Below are 21,562 nucleotides of genomic sequence, written 5' to 3' on the forward strand. Positions count from 1 at the left end.
AAGCAGACCCTTGACCATGGAATTCTTTCCTCTAGTTTTCTTTCTTTCTTTTTTTTTGTCCCATTTTTCCTGAAGTGTATTCTCAGAGCAGCAATCCTGGGAGCTGCACAGCACAGAAAGGGGTCTATGGGCAAATACGGGCGGGACCCTCTCATACTCTGATCCTTCTGGGAGATTCCTGGCCTACGGAGCCCATCGAGAAATCCTGCACAGAAGAAAGCTGTTTATCTCTGTGATGCACATTTATTTGAGCACAGGTAACAGCCTGAAAACACTACTTGCTTCCAGAGGGTTTGTACACGTAAAGCAAGCAGTTTACTAATTTGATTTTTCTAAGTAAATATTCCTTTTTGCAAACATCAGGAACTGTGTGAAGTATCCTATCCCTCTTAGTATTTTTTTTCCCCCCAATCTATGGAGGAAAATCTCAGCTGAGACTATTTCTCTTGCAAGGAGGAGTCACTTTAATTATAGCAATAGCCAGAGGGAACAGGTTATCTACTAGACATGGAAACACCTGTCAAATTTGACCTTCACCAAGTGGGAAGCAGCACTGTCAGAGAGTCATCCGTTAGTAGGACGGTGGCCCTGCCTTCCGAACGAGCAATGTGCCGGCGGTGGGATCTGTGCACACCTGGCAGGTGTCAGCAGCCGCGCCTGAATGGACTTCACATGCATCGTGTCACTTAAAGGGACACTCAGGCTGGGAGGCATTAAATGACGAACCCTAGGCACACAGACAGAAGGGACAGAGCTGGCCTGGGTAGTTAGGTTCATACTCTTTTTTTTAAAAATATTAAATCAATTAATTAATTAACTTGTGATTTTTTTTTTTTCTGAATCCCTTCTCCTTTTCCACCAGCTCCCCACCCCCCTTCCCCACGACAGCTGTCCATGCTCGTAAGTGTACCTTCCTGTCCCCAGTCTTCACGGGGCACCATTTCCTTAAAAATGAATCAATACCAAGGAAGGGCTATAATCACATTTAAAATAAAACTAATAAACATCCCCAGAGAGAGAGCCACTTAAAAAATCATCTCTTGGACAACTAATACAACTAGAGTAGGAACTCCGACTTTTAATACTCACTGATTTAAAAAGAAACTGAACAGAGATATTTCAAAAGAGAACTCTGCACAATCTTTGACAACAGTAGGGAATTTTATGTCCCTACACGGCAGAGAAATGTACCCCTACTCAGCGGTCTTCATGCTAATGGTCACCGAACGCTTGACAGAGTCCTGTTTTCTGCTCGTCAGACAGAGCTTGAGTTAAAAATGTTTTCTATTTCCTGAGCTTCTCTAAGTCTTTTTTTCTAAAGGAAAGATCGGAATGTAGGCTGGTGTTCAAATAGCTGTGTTTTTTTTTTTTTTAAATTAAATTCATTGGGGTGGCATTGGTAAATAAAATTATATCGGTTTCAAGAGTAGAATTCTGTAAGATATCTGTATATTGTATTGTGTGCTCGCAGCCCAAAGGCAAAACTGTTTTCTTTTTAATGTGGCCAATGCAGTGACAAGAGATGCTCTCACCCAAACCGTGGGCCAGAAGCTGGACTCACCCACTCCCACGACTCCCCATCACCTGCCCACGTGGTCAGACACAGGCATGGACCTGCCTCCACAGGCATTTGCATAGAGTCTATCCACAAACACTTCTGAGCATCTTCTCCCCAAACAGCTATTTTCAATTTTCAGTTCACCTTCTCTGAGCTAGATGTTCCTGCCAAAGTCAGTCACTGGGGACCCTCCACTCCGGAGACGAGGAACCAAAGCTGGGGAAGGCAGGTCCCTCATGAACTTTGTTGTCGCCGTGGTCACGTCCCTTTCGTGTGGTTAGGGCTGCCTGGAGCACAGCCACTTGAAACCAGAGACTTTTAACCGCTGGCCTCAACTTCCTCTGGGCACAGAAGCTTTCACCAGCTCTGACTTGACTCTCACTTCTTTCCAGAGCCTTCTCTCCCATGACAAGGCTAAGAAGCAGTAAAACAGCCCAAAGGCAGGAAGATGGGGGTAGGGGTTCGCTGAACACTGGGGAGTCTGCCCTTGAATAGACTGAAGACCTGAACAGCCCTGAGCGCTGACTCGGCCGGGGGTCCTCAGGCTGGCTGGGGACCAGCCGCTAGTGACAGCGGCAGGATGGTGATGTGTGAGAGAGATGACCCCGCCGACCTCTGCTACCACCAGGTGTTAGACGCACCTGCTTCTCTGTGCTGAGCTTTAATTTGGCAGCAGGTTCAGAGCACCGTGCTGGGTATAGAAGGGGGGAGACCTTTCAAGCTCCCTGGCCAACCCTTAACCAACCAACCCTCAAGGCGTCTGCCAACGGCTGATTTCGGTTTTCTAGAGACGTCTCTCTCTCTCTCTCTCTCTCTCACTCTCACTCAGACACACACACACACACACACACACGCTGCAATAGTCACCAGTTCTTAGAAAATTTCAAAGGAACTGCCACCTGGTGCCCAGGGATGCTGTTGCTCTGATGGGTCACCTGCCTGGCCCGCCGAGTCCGGGACTCCGTCCGTCACCCTGCCCTGGGCCGTGAATGATGTTCATAGTGTGCCGAGTGCGAACCGAGCAAGAATAACTTTGCTATACTCACCGGGGTCAAAAGCACTGAGATTAAATAGCTGTTAGTTTGAACCACATGAAATTGCCTTTTTTTGTGGGTAAAAAAAGTAAAACTATCAAAGGTGAACAGTTGCACTGGGGTCAACCTAGATCATTTCTAGGTCTCCGCCTACCGGATTTTCCTCTCGTTCCGGACTCTCAGTAAAAATGCACACGGGCAACAGGCGGTGCCGGGCGCTTCCCTCCTGCCCCCTCCGTCCGTCCCTCCTGCCCCCTCCGTCCGTCCCTCCCTCCGCCCCTCAGCGAGCGACAGGAGCCTGGTGGGCAGAGGAGTCCCAGCCTCACAGCTGACCTGGGGCGGCGGGAGCCTGAGCAGCTGGTGACCGAGCAGGGGCCCTGGGGAACCAGGTCGCCACAGGTGCAGCCAGGGCTCGGAGCAGGTCCAGGTGAGAGGCTAACAGTGCACAGAGAAGGGGAGGGTCAGGAGAGGCCCGGGAGAGTGACTGCGGCTCCCCCCGCTGACGGCCTGCTGCGTGCCAGGCACTGTGCTGTGTCAGAGGGATGAGGGAGCCCGGTGTCAGCCTCGTGGAGACGGCAGGGGGGCAGGAGGCGGGCAGTGTGTCTGGCCGAGGGCTTACGGTGGGCCGTGACCCAGTGGCTGGACAGTGTCCGAGGTGTCCCGGGCTCATGGCGGAGGGAGACGGGAGAAACACAAGGCTCACCTTCCACAAGCCCACACCCCGTCGGGGACTGCCCCAGGACCGCCGCCTGAACGACCCCAGGAACTGGGCACGACCCCCTGGGCGCGGTTATGATCCCCACCGCGGGAGGGGACCAGGACGCCCAGTGAGTGGCCCTGCAGCCCACGCTCTTAACCCCATGCCCTCCCCTGAGGGGACACCTGCAGAGCCACTGAGGAGAGTTTCATAACAGAAGGAAACATGTCCCACAGGAGCAATGAACGTGAAGGAATCCTCCTGTGCAGTTTGCTTATAGTCTAGGAGGGTAGGTGTAAAAACTGCTGGCGGTATATACGCTACATGCATATATATGACATATTATAATAGCTCTGGAACTAGGGCAAAATAATAATATATAACATATTATCTATAAAAGATAATGTATTAATAATAGATAGTTAATTGATAATATTTAACATATATTATTAATCGGCTACTATTTTGCCCTTGTTCCAGAGTTAATTATACATAATTATTCCATCTATAATAATGATACATTATATATAATTGTCTATAATATATATTATCAAAATATATAGTAGTATATAATTATATATATTATTAATCAGCTAGCATAGTGCTCTGCTCCAAAGTTGCCTTCCGTAGTTAATAACCACCCTACTCCACTGACTTGACCAGTGGTTGAGAGTGTGGTCCCTGGACAGCAGCCTCCTCCTCACCTGGCACCTGGGCTCCAGCCGACTCCCTGTGTCAGCAGTGATGGGGGCGGGGCCTGGAAATCTGGGTAGAACTAACTTTCCATGGGCTTCTCATGTGTGCTAAAATTTGAGAACCGATGGACTAGGGAAAACATGTGGCAGCCCGAACATCGCTGACCTTTTACCCCCCTTTTAGCTGTAACTCTCACCGAGTTGGAAGAAACCTTTGCTCTCTTAAGTAATAATCACTTCCATTTTAATACCCTCTAAACTATTTAATTAGTAGGTAATTCATATATATATATATATATATATATATATATATATATATAAAGGTTAGGATTTGTGAAGTCCAGGTTAACGAGTATTTTTATTTTATTACCAAATGCAACATGATTTTTCAAGTCCAAGCTTTTCTAAGGCGTCCATTCCCTTTCTTTCTTTGCTGGAGGAAGTGAAATGAGAGAAAAATACAAGCATGGATGTGTCGAATAAGCACGTCTCTGGGTGTGTTTAAGGGACGTCGGTCGGCAGAGGGCTCTGGAGGACAGGAGGTCACGTCTTGCACAGATAAGCCCGTTGGGCTGATGAGGGTCTGTGGTACCCAGTTTATTCACAGAGGTGCAGTAATGAGCTTCTGATTCTCCCCTTGCACCCTAACCCGGAAAAAACTATGAAAACCATTTACCCAATGTAGGCTTTCTGAAATTAAGAAGAGTAGAATGATAATTAGCTTTGATAATAGTCATCATTTAAAACATAGAAAAGGTGGGCTTTTGAAAATTTGCCGGTGGCTGCCGGCTTTTGAGACCACACGTGTAGATGCCTCGGTCCGACCGCGTCTGCCTCCTACAGGGGCCTCGCTTCTCTGCACTCCAGTCTACCTGCCTCAGTTCATCTTTAGTAACTTAATCTCGCCCGGCCGGGGTGGCTCAGTGGTTGAGCGTCGACCCACGCACCAAGAGGTTGCCAGTTCGATTCCTGGTCAGGGCACACGCCCAGGTTGTGGGCCCATCCCCAGTGGGGGGCGTGCAGGACACGGCCAATAGATGTTCTCTCTGATTGAAGTTTCCATCTCTCTGTCTCCCTCTCCCTTCCTCTCTCTCTCAAATCAATAAAGGAAAAAAAATTAAAAAAAAAAAAAAAAAAAAAAGAAACGTACTCTCTGGCAGCCCCTCAAGCTTTCAGAATGAAGTCCAAAGCTTCCACCTGCTTCCCGGGGCCCCTCTCAAGCTCACCCCGCTCTTCAGCCTCCCATCCCCTACCTGAGCCTCTTGTCTGCCCAGAGCCTTTACAACCCTGTGACCCGGGCTCTGTCCACACTCCTCCCATTCTAGAAGGTCCTTCGCAGCCAGGCCTGGGCCTGCTTCCCCTTGAGATCCGTGCGCTGCAGAAACAGGAACTCTACCCAAACTAGCACTAGGACAAAAAAGAAAGGGAAGTGTATTTGCTCATAAACCAAGGCTAGAAATGCTCAAATGATCCTCTCGAGAAAGAAAGGGCACCCCTGATCCTTCGCCTCCCAGTAGAGCCCCAGGGGCTCGCTGACTGCCCCTGATGCCCGCGCATCTGAGCTCGCCATCCTGCGTGCGACTGGCCAGCTGCGCAGAGGAGCCCTTGGCCAGATCAGGTGCTCTTGCAAATTCAATGATTGATTAGTAATAGTTAAGAGTGAATGAATGACTAAGTCAGCGAATGCACCCTCTGGAAGAGTGCTTCAGGCACAAGCAGAGTTATATTGACACCACAGAGGGGTGACCAAAGGAGGTGTGTCCTGGTTTGCTGCTTCGGGGGTGAGGAAGACTGTGGGTCAGGACATGCCTGGACGTGGAAAGCAGGCGGAGGAGTTTGGACTTTGGATCTGAAAGCTTGAGGAGCTGCTGGAGAGTTTTAGAAAGACGAATGGTTGGTCTGTAAAGACAGGTCGAGTTCCCAAAGTCAAAGTCGGGGGCCGGCTGAGCGGAGGAGAGGGGCATTGCAGAGAGCTGGGGGACGCTGGGGAAAGGCTGGGGGCGTGGAACCAGCTGCTGGGCTCAGGGGACGATGACAGTGCAGGTGCAGCTGTGTGGGGCCCCAGCACACAGCGGGGGAGGAGGAGGACGAGGGCAGAGACGTGTCCTCTGTGTGCTGTGTGCAAGGGGGCGAGGAGGGGCACAGGGTCATCACAGGCCTGGCACACCCCCTCAAGGCGTCTACTCTCGGGGCCAGGAGCTCTGTTTTTTTTTTTAATTTTTTATCCTCACCTGAGTACATTTTTCCTTTTTTTTTTTTGTTCAGGTAGAGTGGGAGGGAGAGGAACAGAGAGAGAGAGAGAGAGAGAGAGAGAGAGAGAGAGACATCAATGTGAAAGGAACACATTGAGTGGCTGCCCCCTGCACGACCGACCAGGGCTGGGGACCAACTGCAACGGAAGTACGTGCCCTTAGTGGGAACCGAACCCGGGACTCTCTGGACCACAGGCTGATGCTCTACCCGCTGAGCCAAACCGGCCAGGGCTGGGGCCAAGAGCTCTTGATGAGACTTTCAAGTCAGGACAGCCAGGGGTTGGGTTCCAGCTCACGTACAGCTGGGTGATCACGTGTAAGTTATAGCGCCTGGTGCGTGGCAGATACTCCATGAATGCTCACGGCCTTGCTGGTTTCTACACTGAACCCGCTGGAAGACCAACACCCGGTGCATTAAAAACTCCGTGTGTATCATGTTACAGCCCCAGAATCCAGCCACCCTGAGGGGAGCTGGGTCAGGCGTTACTTTCTAACACTGATGAGAGTAACTGGTCTGTCTCCTCTCGCCCCGATCTGTTCCTTGGGAAGAAGCGAGGTGCAGGCTTGTTGCGGAAGACATGCGTCCCACGGCCCTCATTTGGGGATTTAATGAAGATGCCTGGAGCTTTACAATATTGCAGGATCCTTTAAAAATACCTACAGCTCCTGGCTGAAGATGCACCTGGGGATTTTCTTTGGGGAACCACAGAGGAAGGTGTGCTTGTCTTCCTCGGGAACGCCCTCTGCCACACGTACGGCTTCCTAAGAACAAACCAGCCGGGGGCAGAAGGTGGTCAGAGTCACGCCACAGAGAGACGGGTCCTGATATCCAGAGGAAGCAATACCCAGTGTAGTGTTTGCCGGGGTGTAGGGTAAGAAGCAAGGGCTGCAGCTTTGACCTTAAACCAGTTACTAGCAACGGGGCCTGCGGCTGATAGTCCCGTGGGCAGTCACCAGGCCTCCCACACCTCCGTTTTCTGGTTTCCTTGCTGACAGAGAGTAGAAACCTGAAACTTAAAGATGGTTTTGAGGCTGAATAAAACGATGTAGCTTTATAATGGGTTACAAACTATGTCATGCTTGGTAAATGTACAGATGGTATTGTTTTGTTGTTGAAATTATAACTTCCCTAAAATCATTCAGGACTGAGGATCATAGAAGTCCCTTACATAATGAGTTGCCTCAGGTGGAGTTTATGTATTCTGTGATACAATGTAGCCGCCCGTCCTCTGTTAAAGGCATGCTGGGTCTGGCATAGCTCACAGTCCTGTCTTGTTTCGGACTCTCAGTCTGAGCATTGAAGAAGGATCTACTGCAAATGACAGTGATTTCACGTCATCCTTCTGTTAAGCTGCCCGATCACATGAGAACAGTAAAAGTTGCTTTTGTAAACTTTGACTCACTCTTCGGCTGGTTGGACTTCATTAGCTTCCTAAGTGGGGACTGGGTACAAAGTGAAATATTAACTTTCTGGAAACTTCAAAGTTCTTCTGTGGAAGGAGAGACAGAGCCAAGCAGGACATTTATAAACGATCATCATAAAACCCAGCCAGACATTTCATTATTGAGAGATGAGTAATGACAAATCTGTAGCCTTTCCCAGAGGCAAGGAAAACAAATAACCTACCCTGTAGCCTTAACAGTCACATTTCCATGAATGTCAACGGGAATTATCCAGAAAACAAAACACTTTCTCTGTCCCGCAGCTGATCTGGGGGAAAACCCCACAAATTCTTATAGACTCTGTTTTTCATTCACGAAGACGACAGATGGGATTTTGACCTTCCTTTCTTCATGGTCTGCAGGTTTCTAACTTGTCTCATCTATTTCACTGGTCATCTCGAAGGTCATGGGATCCTTGGCCAGACCCAACACCGCAGATGGGGCAAAATTTCTCTCCATTTTGTTAAAAAAGGGTTCCTGGCCATCTCATGAGTGCATAAAAATCTGGTTTATGAGAGTTCATAGGGCTCTTTTACATATTGCTTTCATTTTAATTAAGTGAATATAATTATTGAGAGTCTACAAATACATTTCTTCAGAGCTGGGGGCAAGAGATGGAGAGATGCATAGCAGAAGTGCTTGGGGGTGCTTCCCACGGCTACCTGGTAATCTGGTACTATGTTCCTACCCGTTTTAGTAAACTCTAGATGTCCTTTTCCCTAACTTAACATCACCATGTCAAAGAAGGACAGTGTGGGTTAGTCAACAGAGATGAAAAGAAACCCGGATGGGAATACCCGAGCTTTCTCCATCCTGGGACGGGGGGCGGGGCCTGCGGGGTGCGGGGCAGCTGATGGTGGAGGGAGGAGTCAGAACGGCTCTGACAATGAAGACAGCAGGTATCTAAACTGAACATGGACCTTCTCATTGCCTGTGTCAAAAGCCAAACAGGAATTCATCCACTAACATCACAAACACCCGCAGAGCAGAGCGGGCCCAGGGGCAGCTCCCTTTGGAGGCCCAAAGTCCTCAGGACGGTTTCTCCTGTTTCCAGGCTGCACTTCCTTCGCTCTGCCTAGGGGCGAGCAGGCTTCAGCCACCCAGACTGTTTCTGTTGAATCCGGCCCAGCAGGAAAATGGCAAAAGTCCTCTTTCCTTGACTCGCAGTGAAAGCCTACTGGTTTCATTGGCTCTGACTTGACCCTGTGCCCATTCTGGAACCGACCTCGGTGTCCAGGGACACGTGACCCCACTGGGTTAGCCTTGAGCCACAATCTATCTCTGGGGACAGGGGACAGGTGTGACTCCACCAGAAGCACATACACTGAGGGGGGGGAGGGGCTCTGGTGCCATTTCCAGAAGAGGGTTCCTAGGTCCCAGGGGCAAGAATGATAGCGCCTCTCTGCGAGGAGACCAGTGAGTCCTGATTAGATGGGTGATACCTGGTGCTGACCCAACAGAGAAAAACATGGGATTCCCTAAAATCGTGTCCATTGTCACCATGTCACCTTGAGCTTTGGGCCTCACTTTTTCATCTGCTCAAGGAAGAGAGTAAGACCAGGCCGGTGGTTCTTTGCTGTGAGTACACATCAGAATGACCTGGAAAGGTGTTTTCAAATGACACAGGCCCTGGGCTCAGTCCTGCTGGCCACTCCCAGCCAGAGCCACTGGGAAGACTACGAGGTCACAGTCAGGGCAAACCGAAGTCTCTGCAGGTGGACAGCAGTCCTGGGCGACAGGATCATTTACCTCCCACAGCCGAAGGTGATAAAAAGTGGCGTGATACTTCCTCCCAACCACCTCCCCGAAGACATGCAAACATAAACTTCTATAAAAAGTGTGCTTTTCACCCATCCATTGTCCACCGAGAGCACCTGTTCTCAAAGTGAACAGCTGGTCCCCCAAGATCCTTTCAGAGAGGCCGTGATGTCAAAACTGTTTTTATTAGTTTCCTCTTCCACTGATTGACTTTGCAACTGGCCTTCACAAAACTACCATTTGTTAAGTTTTATTCTGTGGTAAAAAGTAATAGTAATCACGTTTACCTAAAAAGGCTATAAAAAACATTCTTCCTTTTTCCAGTGACATACCTGTGTGAGGGCAGAGCATCTTCCTATACCTCAAACGAAATAATATATTAGCACAGACTGAATAAAGAAGCAGATGTGAGACTCCAGCTGTTGGCTATTAAGCCCGACACCAAAGAGATTTACAAAAATGTAAAAACAATGCCACCGTGCTCACTACTTTTTTTTCATTTTGAAAATTGACTCGTTTTTCACAAAATATGTTATTTATGCAAACACGTAATGGACTTATTACTGTTATGTTTAAGAGAATAAATAGTTAATTTATTCCCTCAATTTCACATTCTAATATAGTGAATATCAACAGCTGTAACCCACATAAATAAAAGCTGTTCAAGGGCCCAGTCGTCTTAAAGCGTATAAAAAGGCTCTGAAGCCAAAAAGTCGGAGACCCTTTGGACCAGAATTGCAGTGAATCAGATCACCAGGACCATATTTACATCCAAGCAGCCAGGCTGGCAGAACTGCCCACCTGCTTATGCAAAGAATAAATTCAAACTACAAAAGAGACGCCCCCTAGCCACTGCACAGCCGGATCTGCGCTATAAAACCCGGGGAAGCGGGACGATTCACTGGATTCATTGCTGGAAATTTGTTCTTGCTCATTACTCCCACATCTGTGGTTCTTTGGGAGGGTCGCCAGCATGTAACTCTCTTCTCTGACACTAGATGGCACTGCTTGCATATAAAAGCCTTCAGCAAGAGCTGCCTCTCGGTATTAGGGGTTTTCTAGAGAGATTTTGGAGGGAAATGAACAAGGCGGATTTGGCCTGTCTTACTCAGACACACACTGAATGTATTGAGACGACTTTCCTTTTTGTTCCTGTAAAGCTCTAACCGTGAGACTACTGATAGTGGGGGATTGGTAAAAAGAGAAGCTTTCGGCTAGAAGACAACCCATTTCTAATTATTCTTCTACAGCAGGGGTTTGCCGCATCAGGTGCATATTACTCACGCAGAGCACCGGAAATCCCGATGCTCAGGCCTGATCCCAAGCTGTTAGGTCTGATTTTTGGCAGCAGGGAGTGGGGTGGGGTGGCGTGTAGTCTAGGCACCTATATTTTTGAAACCTCCCCAGGAGATTCCGGTGGGCAGCCAAGGATGAGAACCATAGCCCTTCAAGCAGTGTCATTAAGAACCACCAGCTGGTCCCTAAGGAAGAGACACTCATGTTTCCTTGTTCCTTCATTAAAGGCTCTTAATTCTGCTACCGTTAATTTCCCCCCATCACTTAAATGTGAGCCAATAGCCTGGGAAGAACAGTGAGCAAGGGAGCAAAGCAGCAAAGCACCCCCCGCCCCCCCAAAGCAACTGCAGGTGACCTGAGCCACCAGAGTCCAGGCTCTTACCGGTTCCGTGGAGGACTTGCCTGTCGGCAGAGGGGGGTGGGGGGAGGAATGCCAGGGTCTAGACTAGAACACCGGGGATTCTCAGGATGGAGAGACATTCGAGGAGGTGGGCCTGAGGTCCTTAAAAGAAAACGCTCCCCCAAGGATCCCACAACCTTACTTCCCGTCTGACCTTTCCTCGAACCTGGGGTGGAGAACTTCAGAATCAGCTGGGAAATCTTAACAATAGAGCCTCCTGAATGTCACCAGTGGAGGCTTTGATTCAACAAGTCAGGGGGAACAACCATGGGTATTTCTAAAAAGCTCCCAGGGTGATTCTAAGCCGCAGACGGTTTGAGAACCCCTGGACTAACTAACCAAATCAACTGTTTTTTTTTTTCACACTGCACAATAAATCCCACACCATCAGGGGGTTCTGATGTAAGATAACGCTCGGTGAAACCCGATTTCACCAGCGAGTTTCACGAGCAAAGGTAATCTAAGTTCAAATCCATTCTTACAGCAAGTACCCGTTCCAGTGTAGGACCTGTGTGAGCAGGACGGTGATGTCCAGAGGCATCACTGTGCCTGCCACTTTTAACCAGCGAGTCACAAAGTCACGTGTTTCATTCATCCTGACTCCTGAGAAACGCTGGTCAGTTACCCGTCATTTCCCAGGACCCCAGGAGCGAATCCACAGGTCCGCCACACCCTGTGCTATGAGGGAGGGGTTGTTTTCAGCTCCTCAGTGCTTTCTGCACGAACAATTCAGGCTCTTCTTTGGCAAGTGAAGGCGGCACCTCTGCTTGGTGAAGGGCCATGGGCAACACCAAGTCTGAATCAACTGTCCTTAAAGAAGTCACGAAGGCTCTGCACCCCAGGCCTCCGGCCGCGCACACGGCGGAGCCCCACCATCACCCTGCACTGAGGGCTTCTGAACCCAGTGCCCTTCGCGTGGGCACAGTGCTGACCCCCAGGGCGCAGAATGGCTGGGCCGGGGTTTGTTCTCGTGGCTCCCCGCCTCGATTCTTCTCTGCCACGCTGCCCTCCCCAAGTCATGCTGTCCTGTGTCTAGCTTTTGGCGGTGGTGGGGAGATGGGACCGCTCCTCTGTCTTCTGGCTCCCAGTGGGGTTTTTGGGATGGGGGGTACCAGCAGGAGGTCAAAAGGTGGGCAGAGAGGAGTCAGGATATTTCTCCCCTGTCTCTTTCCTTCTGGGGGTTGCAGCCGGTCACTGGAACCTTGCTAATTGAGGGCCCCTTTCCTGTGAGAGCCCCTCCTGTGGGAGCCCCCCTTTACGGAAGCCCATCCCAGCTCTCATCAGACTCTAGCACTGGGGAGAAAGGGCTCCCACGCCCCCGGGAACAACCCCTTGCGGCCCAGTCCTCTCTAGAATGCCCACGGACGTGCCCCATTCCCGCTGGGCCCTGAGTGCTGGGGCACCGTCCACACGCACTGCCAACCGAACTCCTGCCTCACCCTGCAGTCATCCTGGATCTAACCTGGGTTCCTCGGCGGCCCCACCTTGAAGAGGACCGCTAAGCCGCGCTTCCCTGGCAGCACTTTTCTGCGTCGGAATGTTCCAGAGGAACGCGCTGGGTGCTCAGTTTCCTGCGTGTGGAACAAGGGCTGCCCTGGGGTCTCCGGGCCCTCCTCCCCCGGGGCCCTGGCTCTCAGGATGCCACGGGGAGGGCGTGCCCACCCGGAGGGCGGGAGGTGCAGACTGTCCTGGTGCAGTTGAGGCACTTGTCCTGGGGGACTGGGAGCCTTCTGCTCCAGGTCAGTCACCCACCTGCTGTTCATCTGACACGTTTGCTGCCCTTCGTGGCTGGGCTGTAGAGCTGGGAAGTAACCCAGGAGCGACCGGGCCTCTGACAGTCAACCTCCAGCAGACAAGAGACGGATCCAGACCACGGGTTCTCAACCTGGGGCACGCGCCGGGGCCACCCGGGGCTTGTTCACCCCAGCCTGGCAGGTGCCACCCCCAGAGCTGTGAGAGCCCCTCCTGTGGGAGCTCCCCTTTATGGGAGCCCATCCCAGCTCTCATCAGACTCTAGCACTGGGGAGTAAGGGCTCCCACGCCCCCGGGAACAACTGAGTCTCATCAGTCTCCCGGGTGTGCTGGTGCTGCTGGTCCCGGGGCCACACTTTGAGAACCACCGGTCTAGTCCACCACCGAGGAGGCAGCGTGTTTAGGGGTCAGGATTTTGTGTAAAACGCTGGGGGAGTAGTGAGATAGCAGCGGCTCCTTTAGCCTGGGCGTGGGAGGGAGGGTCCGGCAGGTGGACCCTGAAGAGGATGGTGGACTCTGAAGGGTGACTGGGAATGAGGCCACCGGAGGGAGGTGGTTCAGGCAGCGGGCAGAGGGCGGGAGGCGCAGGCAGGAGGAGGCGGTGGAGGTGGGGAGGCGCGGGCAGGAGGGGGCGGCGGGGGGTGGGGAGGCGCGGGCAGGAGGGGGCGGCGGAGGGGGGGAGGCCCGGGCAGGAGGGGGCGGCGGGGGGGGGGTAGGCGCGGGCAGGAGGGGGGGTGGAGGGGAGGAGGCGGTGGAGGGGAGGAGGCGGTGGAGGGGAGGAGGCGGTGGAGGGGAGGAGGCGGTGGAGGGGGGGCGGCGCGGTGGAGGGGGGGCGGCGCGGGCAGGAGGGTGTCATGGACCACAGGCAGGTAGGGAGTACAGCAGCTGGAAGACAGGCTGGGAAGGGTGGGCTGGGCTGTCGTGGGCGGTTCTGGCACTTGGTGAGTGCCCCTCGCCACCTGCTCGTCCACCTCCCACCCAGGATTGCAGTAGCACTTGCCTTCTGGAACTTTCTGCCCAGGGACCCTCTGACAGCTGCCCGGGATGCCATGGTCACCCACCTGGCGCTCTGCATGCGCAGCTTGTGTGGGAGGGTTACCAGCTCACAACACCCCTCGGCCAGCAGAGGACAGGAGGTGGCGGATAAACACCTCCTCAGTTCCCCGGGGAACAGTTCCAAGGGCGGAAGGGCCTGTGGGCTCAGTAATGTGCATGTCGCCTGGCTGCTCTCCCGGCCTGCTCCCCTCCCAGCCTGCCCCCTGCAGCCAGGATGCCTCCCCGAATGTGGCCCAGAGCCTCGGTTCATGCTCTGCTGCCTGGGCAGGCCCGGCTCCGACCAGCTGCCCCTCTGGGTGAGGATTAGGAGCCTTGTCCTGCAGATAAAGCAAATCAGGACGTTTCTCACGAAAACAGCAGCAAGCGCAACACTGCGGTGCGTGAAAGGCCACAGAGGGGGCCCTCAGGTGCCCTCAGGGGAGAAGGACCCAGTCTGAGCTCAAACCCTGCTGAGAATTCCTTGGTGGCCGGCTCCGTGACCCCAGGACAGGCAGAGGGCTGGGAGGGGGGGGGCACGTGTTCAGCTGGTGCACACAGACGAGTGAGTGATGAAAGGATCACCTTGGATTTAAAGAAAGTAATTATTTCGGAAAAGAACAACACGCTGGGACCGATGGGTTCTCTCTGAAGCAGCCCTCTGTAAAGGACGGCTCCCAACCCGGCTCAAAGCCCTTCCGTCCACAAAAGGTGATGCTTCTGCTTTGAAGGTGGGGCAGGTGCAGACCCAAGGCTTCCTTGCTGTCACAGGGAAACAAGCGGACCCTGAGAGTCGGTCCTTGGCGCTTGAGAGAGGAGCGGTGGGGCGGGGGAAGGATGTGGAAAATGGGGTGGCTGGGATGGTCCCAGGGGAGCCCTGTAGAGGGGACCATCAGTGGGTGAGGGGGCAATGCCAGAGAGGAAGGAACAGCCAGCCCACTTCCTGGGACAGTCACCTGGCACTCTGCATTTGGTCATTCTAGTCCCTCATCTAGCCCCGACCTTCAGTACCAGGCTGTTAAATGAGGAGGGATGAAGGAAGAAAGCTATCAGGACGAGGAAGGGGATGAGCTATCAGAGAGAGGGGGCCGGAACTGCATGCTCTGTGTGTGTGTGTGTGTGTGTGCACGTGAGCACATGTGATACGTTGAATAGAGATGCTTACTGAGGGTTTGCGTCAATGTATGTGAACTTAAGATCTAACACATTCTTTCTTGTTTAATTTTGGAACAGGACACTGTATTCGTCATGGCTTACAGTACAGAGAGTACATACCAGTGGCGTGTCTCCTTCAACACTTGCCCCTCAGACCCTCCCTTCCCCTCCTACTATACCTGATCTTGCATCTTCTGATGGGTATTTTGTGATTTGGCAAGAAAAACGATGTAAAATCATTTTTGCTGGTCTACACAAATGAACCCTTACTACACACACTATATTGCAAGTTCCTTTTCATGGACTAACCCAGGGCCGTGTTTCCATATCCGCCCACCTGAGCCCCTCCCCCCCGTTCTGTGGTTACAGCTATTCCGTTACACGGATGTGCCATCACTCACCTGAGCAGTGCCCAGCTGATGGGCATTTAGGTGGTTTTCTAACTTTTGTTGTTACAGACAATAGCGAACTGAATAAAGTGGTAAGATAGCATATTCTTCAGTGGGCTTTTATCATAGCACATGGTTTTTCTCCAGTAAAACATAAATGCAGTTTAATATGGCAGACCAGATTGCTTTAATAAAAATGTGCTGTTGGAAACATTGTTGTCCCATATATTTGATTCAGCAGGGTATACTTTACAAGACAGTTTAGTGATGGTAGCTGGTAACAGCCGAGTCTTTTCAAAAACAGATCACGTCATTATCAAGTGATGCTTAGCACAAACTGACCTCGGATGGTCAGGAGCTCAAAGCACCAAGGGCAGACAGGGGCCCGGCTGCCCCGCGGATTTAAAAAGCTGTCCTCGGAGTTAGAGAGCCTGGCTGGGACGCCCTCCCCCGCCACTGTGACGTGTCCGGTGAAATGGTGAGAATGATCCCGGCCCTCTGTGCCTGGCAGAGTTGTTCTGGGCATAAAACGGGAAATTATTTCACACATGTAACATCTGTTTATGAACCACAGATGTCTGATCCCATGACAACTCTTATATTGCCCACAGTGCCATTTGGGGAGGTCAGTAGACACTCCATCTATGGGATACATTTTGAAATAAATTTCATAAAAGAAACTACACTGGGCAATGATCATTCTCATTAAACACACCAAATGGTGGCCCTTATGTGGCATGCTGTTTTTTAAAAATCAATTTTATAAAGAATCAGAAAGAAAACAGAGAGCTGCCGGCTAACCACCATCACTTTTTCTTGTACCTTCTCCCTCTCTCCACCTCATCTACAGTTATTAAAATCAAGTTCACTGCTGACCACCTTGACAGAGGATACATCTGGAAACCACTCAAACCCAGTGGGCTAGGTAGTAACTCTTTGCTAATTAATACCGTTAACATTCTTGGATTTACAGGTAACCTGGTCTCTCTGAATTATTGGGAAATGATCAATAAAACAAGTGGGTGAACCAAGTTTCAGAACTCCGGAAGATGAAATGCCGGGCTGCCCGAATATGAGAACTGTTAGAAAATTTACACATGTCACTCATTAGAAGCTTCAAGATATGCCATTACCGAAGCAGACAGGGGCCCCAGGCGCTTCTCAGTCAATCTATTCAAGTCTCTGCCACCTCGTTTCTAGTCACCGCCTCCATGGCAACGGTCCACTGACATGCCCTTCAGGGAAACAGAATTTCTGGCAAGACTGAGACTTTTAATAATTCCACTTGTCAATACGGGTCAGAGAGAAATGGATGTATCTGTTCCAACTTACTTAACAAACCCAGTAATAAAACGAGTGACCGCCAGCCAGTGACCAGACCAGTGTTCAGAGCGTCCCCCAGGAAAGCCACACACTGCATCATTAGTGTCCAAGAAAATCCGCACCGTCGACACCTGTCCACCAAACCCTTCACTGAGCCGGACTTCTTCCTTCGACCTTTCTTTCTGTTCCTGGCGGCTCATTCAAAGGGATTCGTAATCTGGTCATTCATTTTCTCCAAATTTGAAATTTAGTAAATGGATACAAGATGATCTCTAGTGAAGTACGTATTTTGTCACAAATGTTTCCTTATAGAAATATCACCCAGAGGTACTGGTGTCTACTGACCACACTGCCCTCGAGGAGAGATTCTGGTACCCTGGGCTCTAAACTCTCATCTCAAATACCGCCCGTCACCTCTTCTCCTGGAGACACTAGTGCGAGGCCCACAGATGTCCCTTTGGGTGGCATTGCGCTCTGATTCAGAAATATCAACACTGCTCAGAGATTCAGTTTACAATTCATCTTCCGATTTGTCACGCCGGGAAGGTCAGCATTCGGATGTTCTATTCGAGATTACTTGGGAACAGATTCTGCAAACAGACTCAGAATGGGCTCTCGCCGGACCGGAACAAACGGAAAGTTGGGGCTCAAGTCCTCTCTCTCTTTTGTGAGAAGGTGAACAATCAGAAACCCCACCATTTCCCACATCCATTATTTGTAAAAGAATAAACAGGTGCTTGGGAGACACTGGCGTTACAAGGAGAAAGCAGCAAATGATGTTTTCATGGGTCAGCTGCTCAACGGATGTGATTTTAGGGAAGGTTCTCCAAGGCTCTCAAACTCAATTAGCAAATCAATTAAAACCATCTCCCTGTCTGCCAACACCCCCAGCCCCTCCCCCGCAGTGCTTCCTGGTGCATCCCCATTGCCAAAGCCAAAGCCCAATCTGTCCACCCGAGGTTCCCTTGCTTTCCACGGACACTGGACAACGGGGGCGGGGGGTGCCGTTCCGGTTTAATTAAGGATTATCAACCACCAGAAGGAGCGGTGCTCAGGGTTCTGCCCCGATTATTTATATCTGCCCCAGTCCCAGCTCGCCTTAGAAGCTGTGCCCAGCACAGACTCAGGGGGGCTGATGGCACGGCCGGCTGTCACTTTCTGTCGGTGGAAAACAGATAGGACCAGGCAAAGCAGATGGTTCCTTTAGGGGCACATCCAAAAAGTCTGCTAGCGAACTGTGCTGGTCTTCCAAACACACAGCAGCTACCGGAGAGGAGAAGCCGACCTCCCTCCCACAGCCTGCCACAGCTTGAGCGCTCACCCCGGCCGGAGTTTTCCATCCTCTTTCACTGGGCAAAAGACAGCTTGTCTTTCAAAGCCTCCCAGAGACCCATCATCACCCACAAGGCTCCCATCAGTGTCACTAAAATCTGCCATCTAGGTAAGACCACCTTGGAGAGACGGCTGACCTGCTGAGCACGTGTGGACACCCGTCTTCCGAGGAGCCGCCACAAAACGCGTGCATTTGGCCAGCTGGGTGCCACTCTGGATGGAGCCAGTAACGCCTCGAATGGCAGTTAAAAACAGGTGACTGCTGTCATCATACAACATTAATGGAGGTGTTTGTTTTCCTTTCAAATTCCAAATAAACCCTCAGATAATTATTTGTGGGACTTCTGGATCTGACCGTATGAGTTTGGGCAAATCACCGAACATTTCTGGGCCTCAGTTTCCTCCTCTGTAAAACGAGGGGGTTGAACTGGAAGACTTCTAAGGTCCCTTTTAGCACTAAAACTCTAGAGTTCTTAGGGAGGGGGTGGATTTCCTCCAACATTTCAGCAAATCACATGTAAATCAATCACCCGGTTTTTCCAGCATAGAGTTTCCATCACACGCGTGCCTTACCTTTTCAACTGTGGTATGTTCTTCGCTCGTGACGCTTGTCTTCCTTGACTCGTTTTTAGACCTGCTCAGCCTCCTGGACACCTTTTCTCTGAGCAGAGTGGCATAGCCGATGTGTTCGTAGATGGGGTTTGTGGTCATTTTGGAAATGTACTCAGAGGCTTTCGTTTCTATGTACAGAGTGATCAAGCCATCTGTGACGAGGTCGTGAATCGACTCGAACCTCTTCTCGCCCACGAAGTGTTTCCCATCGTAGAAGAGCCTGTAGTTTAAGGTCTGGTTTCCAAACCTGCCGAGGGAGAAGGAGGCATCGCAGCAGGGTTAGAAAGAGGCCGTGAGCGGCAGGAGTCGCCAGCGTTTTGAGAGCACGTCCCGCGTGCCAGGCCCTGGGCTAAGCACCTGACACGGCTTCGCCCCCACTGAGTTATCGCAGAGACCCGGGGGCAGGTCCAGTCACTCTCCCTGTTTTGCACCTGAGAAAATGGAGACTTGAAGAGACGGGGTACCCTTGGAGGCTACACTCACTCCCAGAAAGGGGCAGAGGTAGAATTTAACCCCAGCCTGTCACATGGTGTCATTTAATCCTAGAAACCACTAAGGCCATGGGGTCCTTATCATTCTCATTTGTAAAAGTCAGAGGGTAGCAACTGATTTGCACATACTGACTTTCTTACAAAGTTTCTTAAAGAGAACTAGCCACGTCCCAGGCCCCCTCCCCTGTACCCGGCAAGTAGGTCTGCACGCAAAGCTGCCACCACTGGCCCTGATGTCCCCTCCTCTGGCAGCTTTGCCCTCGCTGGCAGAGCACCTCATGCCTCCGCCCCATTAGTGCAGCTGAAGGAAGGTGAGGGCACCTGTGCCAAGCTCCCCGCCTGAGCCACTGCCTGCACCCCAGTGATCTAGCTCACAGCATCCTCTCCCTTTCACACTGGCTGTCCCCTCCTGGCCTCGGTCCTGTGTCTGACAGTTCCTGCCTGGCCCCCTGGGGACTGCCAGCCTCTGCTGCTGGGAGCTGGGAAGACGGGCAAGTGCTGTGCACGCCGAGAGCGCCGGAGCTCGAAGTACCCAGCTGCCACGTGGAGCGGATCTTTCTACAGACACAGTATCGAGGGGGCCGCATTGAACACACGTTTGGGGGTGAGCTGGGGAAGTGTTTCCATCGATACCGGCCCCTCTGTGGAGAAAGGCCTCCCCAACGCCAAAGGGTTCACCAAATGAGTGTTTTGAAAGACAATCCAATTCTGAGATCGGATTCCTTCCCCAAACCTCGGAGGATCAGGTGACGTAAAATACTTGCTCGAGGTTAGGAGAGTGCAGGACATGCCTCGGAGCGCTTCCCAGTGCCCGTGCCTTGGTGGCGAAAGGCCCTGGAGCTCTCGGCTCTGGTGGCTTGCTGGCACGGGCATCGGAAAGCCACGGGAGGCCTCTGGGTCAATGTGCCCGTTGAGAGAATGCCACGGACAAACTGCACGCCCGCTCGGGCACACACACAAAGTGAGATGGAGGCGGCCGACAAGGACAGCTGGGGACAGCTAGAAAGATCCGCTCCACGTGGCAGCTGGGGACCCGCTGAGGCCGAAGCCTTTCTCCCTCGGCTGTCTCAGTGTCTCAGGCGGAAGGAGTGCCAACGTTCCAGAAAATTCTGCAGTTGCTGCGTGTGGACAGCGCCTCAGTGTCCAGCCTGCTGATAACACCTGTGGCCCAGGGAACGTACAGCCTCTGATACGTTGCCACGTTGCCGGCGCGTGTAAACCACGTAAAAGCGAAAACCAAGGGGTGGGGGGCAGAGTGCAAAGTCATTGTTTAGTAGGTTCGGAGTTTCCTCTGGGGTGAGCACACGTCTCGGAAGGGATACGGAGATGGTTGCACAGCATTGGGAATAGACTTAATACCACTCATTGCACGTTTAAAAAGAATGACAGTGGTCAGTGTTACGCTATGGGTATTTTACAGCGATTTAACAATGGGAAAAGGAAGTGGGGTCACTCGGAAAGAGGCCGGGCTCACCTCAGGGCCAGCGTGTAGCATCCCGGCTGGCGCTGGCTCTCTCTCAGGATGTAGGCGCCCTCCACGCCGCCCAGGAGCGCGTCAGCCTGCTCCCGGGAGATGATCCCGTGGAACCTGCGGACACAGAGACCACGTCGTTCCGAACAGACCACACACAAAGCATGGGCCACGAAGAGATGGCTAAAAAGGTGACGGGGCCACCTAGGTCTCTGCCCCCCACCTGGGCGAAAAGGGAAGTGGCTACTGTGGATCTTGGGGCTGCCCCCAGGCACGCACCCACACGCACACTAAGCTTTCACCAGGCCAGACAAAATGCGGAACACGCAGTCCACCTGGCTTTCTGCTACTGTTTTTGCTCACAAGCTGACAATTAAAATGGAAACGAAACGCCAGGTCATGGCTCCTTTTTAAACCAAGGGGAGTAACAAAAGAGCGATGACCAGTTTAGATCTCGGCTCTGACACAGAGAACTATGTATTATTCTGATCGCAAATGAACACGTATTGATCAGCAACCTGCTTACTTCAGGTGCGGGGTGTCAATTTCAGAGGCTCATTCTTTGGAAAGAATAGCCAGCTATACAATCAACTGTTTTCTATTTCCTTACATTTTGAGAGCAATAGCTTGGGGATATGTTTGAAAAATGTTCTTTCCTGGAAGGGGGAGGGGAGAGAGGGACGTCAGCTAGAAGGGAAGTTTTGTTTTGTTTTCCCCAGGAATGCAAGGATTGGGTTGGAGGACAATGCATGGGGATCTTGGAGCAGTGCTTTTCAATGTGCCACCTAAGAGCAACCCTCCTGCTCAGAAGGAGACCACTGTGGCCAGTTCTAGCGGGAGATTTGGAGGGATCTGTGCAGAGCCAGGCTCAG

General features: G+C 51.7%; 1 protein-coding gene across 2 annotated transcripts in view; it reads right to left on the reverse strand.

The window, feature by feature from the left end:
- The window catches only part of CHN2 (chimerin 2), a 247,693-nt gene that overhangs the window by 59,745 nt on the left and 166,386 nt on the right, over positions 1-21,562 (reverse strand). For both annotated transcript variants that reach the window (XM_036246651.1, XM_036246652.1), the window contains exons 5-6: positions 20,694-20,807; positions 18,690-18,975 (exon numbers count right to left, since the gene is read on the reverse strand). In XM_036246651.1, coding sequence (XP_036102544.1) covers positions 18,690-18,975; positions 20,694-20,807 — 400 coding nt within the window. The remainder of the gene's footprint in view (positions 1-18,689; positions 18,976-20,693; positions 20,808-21,562) is intronic.

Source organism: Molossus molossus, unplaced genomic scaffold (genome assembly GCF_014108415.1).
Source record: "Molossus molossus isolate mMolMol1 unplaced genomic scaffold, mMolMol1.p scaffold_m16_p_7, whole genome shotgun sequence".
In the NCBI taxonomy this organism is placed as follows: Eukaryota; Metazoa; Chordata; class Mammalia; order Chiroptera; family Molossidae; genus Molossus; species Molossus molossus.